Source organism: Anguilla anguilla, chromosome 7, assembly GCF_013347855.1.
Source record: "Anguilla anguilla isolate fAngAng1 chromosome 7, fAngAng1.pri, whole genome shotgun sequence".
In the NCBI taxonomy this organism is placed as follows: domain Eukaryota; kingdom Metazoa; phylum Chordata; class Actinopteri; order Anguilliformes; family Anguillidae; genus Anguilla; species Anguilla anguilla.
Window position 1 is genome coordinate 24,696,675 of NC_049207.1, and position 7,311 is coordinate 24,703,985.

At 42.2% G+C, this 7,311-nt stretch overlaps 1 protein-coding gene across 1 annotated transcript; it reads left to right on the forward strand.

Annotated features, from left to right (window-relative positions):
* The first annotated feature begins 304 nt into the window (after nt 1-304).
* hs3st1 (heparan sulfate (glucosamine) 3-O-sulfotransferase 1) lies at nt 305-5,078 on the forward strand. The gene is made up of 2 exons (XM_035427736.1): nt 305-615; nt 2,668-5,078. The coding sequence occupies exon 2, from the start codon at nt 2,909-2,911 to the stop codon at nt 3,863-3,865; it is 957 nt and encodes a 318-aa protein (XP_035283627.1). The 5' UTR covers nt 305-615; nt 2,668-2,908; the 3' UTR covers nt 3,866-5,078.
* The last annotated feature ends 2,233 nt before the right edge of the window (nt 5,079-7,311 follow it).

Consider the following 7,311-nt stretch of genomic DNA (forward strand, 5'->3'; position numbering starts at 1 on the left):
ATTGTTAAAAAGTTAAAAAGTGATTGCTTTCTATTTTACTTCAGTAAAAAAAGAAAGCACATTTCTGTGGGGAAAATACCTCGGCGCACTCTTCACAGAGAGTCTAAAAATGTTTCTCTCGGAATCACACATAGGCTCATTAGGCTGTGTTAAACACGCGGTTTTGTCGCTGGCCAAAATGCCAGTCCTACGCTTAATGTGGGGCACGGTGGAAATTCACCCGATTGTGCTACACTCCCCTCTGTAACGAACCGTGTATTACCGTAACACCATTACGCGGGACTGAGTCAGGAGGAGAATAGGAGGGGCGCTGTGTAAGCGGTGGGCGTGTGAGAATGTATCAGGAGAAAGACTCGCGGAGGATTCAGTCGCCTGCAACTTTCGCAATCCTGGTGAGCGATGCACAAATTGGGGACGAGGAGCGCCGAGCGACTGTGCTGCTTTGGCTGACAGACAGTCGATCCATTGAGAGAACCTTGAAAGATCTCAGGCTTGCCTTTGAAGTCATTTTTTTGCACACAATTTGTGATGTTCTTTATATAATTACCCCAAGTATGCATGGAAATCGGCCGTCCACAATACCTTGTTTTGAAGAAACGGATATATCACTGGAAGGTAAAACAAAAATGCAAGAATACACACTGCGATTGTTTTTGTTACTACTAATAGTAAATATTCTGAATTAATTGCTGTTATTTCAACATGAGTTGGCGATAACGTGGGCTACTTTAGTCAAACGCGTCGTTTTCAAATGCACCTTTAGGCACCTTTCTGCTACGATGTATTTGTTTTGTTAGGAGTAGGCTTTTTAAAGACTGCACTGTAAACAGGGTATAGGCTACCTTACTGATAGCCATTGTTTAAGCCAGGTTTTTATGTTTTATTTTCTAATATAATTTGGTTAGCCTATAAATATGGTTCTTGAAAAAAGTTTCACTGAAGAACAAAATCGATTTTTTTTCTGTAAGGCTGTATGTCTTGTTGACAGACACGGAAGGCGTGGGTATTGTTTAGTAGCCTACTTCTTGAGCCGCGCGTAGTGTGCCGGGCTGAGCAGGCTAGTGAAAGTGGGTTTTTTGGTGTGCAGGCGCGTGTCTTGTTCATGGATTAGGCTGCTGGTGAAAAACACTGCATCCTATGCAAACCGATGCATTCATGTGAGCGAATATCACAGTTCCATTCGCCGTCTATGTGTTTTATATAGCCTACGACTGTAGGCGATCGTCGAGTTTCACCTATGTGAAAACATGTATGCATACTCAATATAATTCGGCTATGGGAAGTTACAGACAACTGGAGCCTAGATTTCACCCGAATCTACCCAAATGTCCTGTTAACGACCCAGCCACTTTACAGATAGTCAACTGCGCTGTTTTTCGCACATAGTTTTAAAATGGGAGCGAAATGTACTGCAGCATAAGTCCACAGCACCATAGTGTCGGAACATGTTGGAAAGAATAAAGTACAACGCGAAAAAATGTGACATCTGTTTCTGTTTAGAGTCTTAAAACCCCGTGATCTTGGAGCAAGGCATGAACATTTTCTTCACCCCAGACATTCTGGTTGGCCCTTCGGAGAGGAGAGGCTTGACTTTTGCAGTTTTCAGTCTCAATTTCACCGCAGATCACGCGAATGCACGTGCGGCGCGTTGGGTAGGATATTTTGTATGACCAATACTCTACAAGTATTGAGGTTGTAGATGTACTAGTCAGCAAATACTCACCAGAACCCTGTTATTCTGTCTTTCAGTAGTACGCTACTTTTTTCCTTTTCACATTGTTGTTAACAATGATGGAAGCGTTTTCTCTCAATTGCTCTCAATTACTGTTTAGCTTTTTTATTCTATCAACAAGGTGTATGTCTAAATTTGTGAGTGTTTCAGTAAAGTAGCCTGCACGCACGAAAATATTTATTTTTACGACACGTTTTTGCGGCTTTGGTATTCCAGGGCGGGTAACAATGTTCTACTGTTGTTATAATAATAAATAGTTTAATAACAAAACGATTAAGAATACACTGACATCCTCGTAACACCTCCTTTTTGTGCGTGAGGTTAGCTTCAGTGCGACTTAAATGGCTGCTAAACGGGCACAGTTATTTAGGCTATGTTTTTTGCAGTAAATAACAGCTCTTCTAATGTACTACTTAGCTGCGACCGGGAAGCATCAAGGTATAACTCGACGCATATTAACAAGCGTTGCTGTCTTAGTGAGCGTTTTATCTTAGAGAACAAGAGTAATGCTAAAAACAAACGTTTTGGGTTACATTTTTAGCACATGAGATGAAGTTATCCCGTCCCTATCACTACCTGGCCCATTTGAAGGTTAGACGTGATACAGCAGTTTACTTCATGCTATGATTATAACAATTACACAATTACAATTATAATAATGGTAGACTGTGTTGTTTGAAAGAACTCCCACATAAAGTGAGTGCATAGTCTGTGTTTCTTCAGAAAATATTATTTAAGTGGATTCTTAAATAATTGCATTATTTTGAACACTTCATACAGGAAATGTTCTCACACCAATTTTCACTCAATGGCTACCCCCCCCCCCCCCCCCCCCCACTTTTTGTTCGGATCCTCTTTACTTCTACATTTCACTTTTAAGCTTTAAATCCGAGTGAGCTTGAATTTAACTGGTTTCCATTATTTTATTATTTTAGTGATTTCCTCGGTTTAGGAGAGAGTGGGACTGCACAAAAGAAGAGAGGGGAGAGAAGATAAGACAGGAAAGGAGGAGTAGACTACGGAAGAAAAAAGAAAGGGGAGTACTGAGGAGAAGGGGTCTCCTGTCGGGTTTTTTCCTCTCAGACGGACTGTAGCCTCCTGGGCGGCCGTGCTTTCGATGTGGAGTTTGGCTTTGCTCTCGCCAGGCTGAAATCCACTGCGTTCAGGAGTTCCTTAATGGCGGGATTGCTTCTTGGGCTGCTCCTTCTCATAGCTCAGTCCCCTCCCATCCCGTCCCGACCTGCCGACGGTAGCTGGGGCGACGTCAATGACAAGGGCGGCGGCCCGGGGTCCCCGGCCACCCCAGGTCCGGCCCCCGTCGTCACAGCGATTCCCACCGCCGCCGGTCCGAACGGGACCGTCCGGCAGCTCCCCGGGACCATCATCATTGGCGTGAGGAAGGGCGGCACCAGGGCCCTGATTGAAATGCTGAGCCTGCACAGCCAGGTGGCGGCGGCCGAGAACGAGGTGCACTTCTTCGACTGGGAGAGCCACTTTGAGAAAGGGCTGCCCTGGTACCTCAGCCAGATGCCCTTCTCCCAGCCTGAGCAGCTGATCGTGGAGAAGACCCCCGCCTACTTCACCTCCAGCAAGGTCCCGGAGAGGATCTACAGGATGAACCCCGACATCAAGCTCCTGCTCATCCTGAGAGATCCCACGGAGCGGGTGCTGTCGGACTACACCCAGGTCTTCTACAACAGGCTGCAGAAGCACAAGCATTATCAGCCCATCGAAACGGTCCTGGTGAAGGACGGCGAGGTGAACCTGGAGTACAAGGCCCTGGGCCGCAGCCTGTACTACCAGCACATGCAGAACTGGCTCCGCTTCTTCCCACTGGAGAACATCCACCTGGTGGACGGCGACCAGCTCATCCGGGATCCCCTGCCCGAGATGAAAATGGTGGAGAGGTTCCTCAACCTCACACCCCAGATCAACGCCTCCAACTTCTACTTCAACAAGACCAAGGGCTTCTACTGCCTCCGCGACCACGGCCGGGAGCGCTGCCTGCATGACTCCAAGGGCCGGGCTCACCCACGGGTCGAGCCCGCCATCCTCCAGAAACTCTACCGCTTCTTCCACGAACCTAACAGGAAGTTCTTTGAGCTCGTGGGCCGAACTTTCGACTGGAACTAAGCTTAGGGATTTCATTTTATTATTTTTATTATTATTATTATTTTATTATTATTATTGTTTTTAATATAATATATACCAAACCTGAAACCCAACTTCCACGGCACAAACCCCAACAGCAGTATATGCCTATAAGTATTATCAGTAAACTTGTTATATTTTACATGCTAATTAAATACAGAAAAATAAAATAGCCAGAGTACAGTATAAATATGACATATAAGCTAAATATATTTTTTTATGTTTTGAATTGAATTCAGCTGCTGGACAAGAAAATGACACTTTTTTTGTTGTTGTTTGTTTCTTATTTTTGTTGCTATTTTTCTAGCTTGCATGATGGAAAAGGTCAAGTTTGTAATGAAAAAGAAGTGGTGTTTCCTAAATCGGAATTGGCTTTTAGAGTTGGTGTCACGTGGCATTCAAGAGCCCTCTTCTCCTCCCCCCTTGTCATGTGTGTCTGCTGTTGTTTTTTGACACTCAAGTCATAGAGTTATGCTGGAAATAAAGTGTGTCACAGTTCAGTGCCATCATGCTACGGGTTCTCTCAAATGTCAAGGTCAAAGGTCATTCCGTGTTGTGTTTCATCCCACATGCAAATGTAAACCATGCAAGCTATTATAATTATGGGATGCGAAAGATGGCATTATTAATTGGTAATTATGGTGTTATGAAACTGCAAATGAAGAAACGGTGGTCTTATTTTGGTCTCTGGAAATGTAGTTATACCACAGAAGAAAAACAATACTCCATATGACTTTGTGAGTGTACACGTGCTGCTATGTTTTGTTTTTTTATTATTTCATTTTTTTCTGTCATGTCTGGTGAATTTAATTTCAAATACACAGTTTTATGTTTATTTTCAGATGAAGAATTCTTCATACGAGTCCTGATATGAAATGTTTATTAAAGTTTTCTTATGTTGTCATCTCATGTATTAATATGTTTATAATAGCATTCTGTAAATATTAACAAATTACTTTTATAAGTGAAGGATTAAGACACTAATAAAAATGTATTTTTATTATTTACTGTTGTGTACATATATATATATATATTTTTTTTTTTTTGCTTGACTGTAAATGATGTCAGGTGTGGTATGTATGTGTGTTTTATCAGAGATTTACTGTGGTCTCTGTTTCTTGTGTTCGCCTCATTCTCCAAAGATGAGGCTCGGAGTGTAGCAAAGTAAAAATCAGATTGTGGCCCTTCACGTTAACCGTGTTCACATTGAACATCTTTTTCTTCAACTCGTATTAGGTTGTGCACTAAGCTCAGGGAATTCCTGCTAGCGTTCTCTACCCCGTTTTAAGAAGTACGTGCTGTGTATGTCGCATAATTTTACTATAGCTCTGCCTTTAAAGGGGAAGGAGTGCATACGTTGTACTGATGTGAGCAGAATTTAAAAAGGCGAAGTGAAATGTGTCCCCTGAGCTCCATTCCCTTTAGCATATGAGGTGAGTCTCTCTCCTTTGTAGACTTTATACAGAATGAGGACGGGAGGCATTTCACTAAGTCCTCTTAGTGCCTGTAAGCGTTTTCAGTGTAGTAGTGTTAGGGGTAAACATTTGATTTTCAATTCTTAATTTGTCATTTTTAAGTTGATTCAGTTCTTGAATTGAAAAATGCCCACAAGGTTATTTTTCTCTATTTATGTATTGAATTTAAATTAATTTCTTGAATTGACTGAATTAAAAATAAGTTGATTACAGTCCTGCACTGGTCCCCAAACCCCCGCTCATCCACCCTACCCTGCAAGCACAGAGAATACACCAAAATAAAAAAGTCCTGCAAAATGCATAGAATCACTTTTGTCCATGATACTATAAAATGAATGGCCAATTATATTAATGCAGAGGTGGCGTCACTTTATTTTCAATCAATTTAGTAATGAATTTCAGTTTATTTCTTGAATTGACAAATGATTGCTGGGATATGGTTTTAAGCTGTTATGCAGAACAGTGCGGATTCCAGGGCTTATTCTACTGTATCCATGTTATAAATCTATGCAGATGGATAGTTCTTGAAGTGCTCCCAATGAGGAACCCTTAGTCAAGGAAGCATGATCCTACTGTACGTTGCCAGCCAGGCCACCATTCTACAGTCTTCAGCATACCTTGTCAATTTCCAAACCACTGTGTCCACAATGTCAGGTTTTTTTTTTCTAAAATGGGAATATATAGCAGGGAATTGTGGGAGTTCCACAGTGTGGAAAATGAGATTCAATATAATTTACTGATGATAAACTGACTGGACTGTAATGCTATGTCGGCCAGTGGGAAATATAACCAGCTTTCTGCGATTGCTGAGAATTCTATTGCAGATGTGAGGTTTTTTGTGCGCCAGATACGACAGATTTTTGTCGATCAATGTGGGTTTGTCGATCAGTAGCCTTTGTCAGTCCGTGTAGTTCGCCATTTTGCCCTTCTAGCCTTCTGTCCTTGACCTTCTGCTTCCGTTTGCCTGACATTTCAGGGTTGTTGCCAGGTGCTGAAACTGTGTGCCATTCCAGCATTTGGCCCGTGGCTCAGACGGATCAGACACCTGTTTCAGATTCTGTGCGATAATGCCCATGTCCCTTGGTCTGGTGTAGCCCACGTCCCTTTGGCTTAGAGAGCACTTCCTGGTGTACTGTAGATGCATTTTTTAAATTATTTTCTTTCCTGTTGGGCATTAGCTCAGCATTTCAGCTGTTTAATTTGAACATGTGCTTCGGCCGGTCAACTGAAATGTACAGCCCAATTTCTAAACTTTCATGATTTGTTTAGATTTGGTTTGGAAAATACTCTTTTAAAACACTTTTGTTGAATCAATTTATAGTATACAGGATGTGGAATTACTACTAAAGCAAATGTACATATGTTTTTTTAATGTTTTTAACCATGGTAAAAGTGTATAGTTTGATGTTTTTGCAAGTTTTAAACCATGTTAGCAGTCTACATTTTGATGCGGCGATATAGAAATAGGAAACCTGAGTATCTTGTTTCAGTGCTCAGCTGATAGGCCGATAAAGAAACAGGACCTGCTTTGCTGATATCGAAAGTTCAGCGATGTGAATCACGCGAGTGAGCGTGCAGCACGCTCTCTTTCAGAGAGATCTGGCGTGGGTACTTCAGACTTGGGCAGGAGGAAGTTCCTGGGGGGAAGTGGTTACTTGTCTGTTGAAGCCTGAAGGTGATGATTGTAATCCTTCACTCATTGCTCTTGTCAAATTAGCAGCTCTCCAGGACTACAGTTGCAGACCCCCGACAAAAAACATGCATTATTCATGGTGCTTAGGAGTGATTAGAAAAAATACAGTAAAATGTATTGTGTCGCCAGATGCAAAATGCACCTCACAAATAAATGAGTCTGTAAGCTGCAATCAAAATGGGGGAGGCGTAGGTTGTTTTGCATGTGGCACAGAGATATAAACTGTGGTAAACAAATAAAGAGGTGAGTAACCTATGAGA

Coding starts and splice junctions, on each gene's coding strand:
- hs3st1 (XM_035427736.1), top strand. CDS start 2,909: ATGGCGGGATTGCTTCTTGGGCTGCTCCTTCTCATAGCTCAGTCCCCT.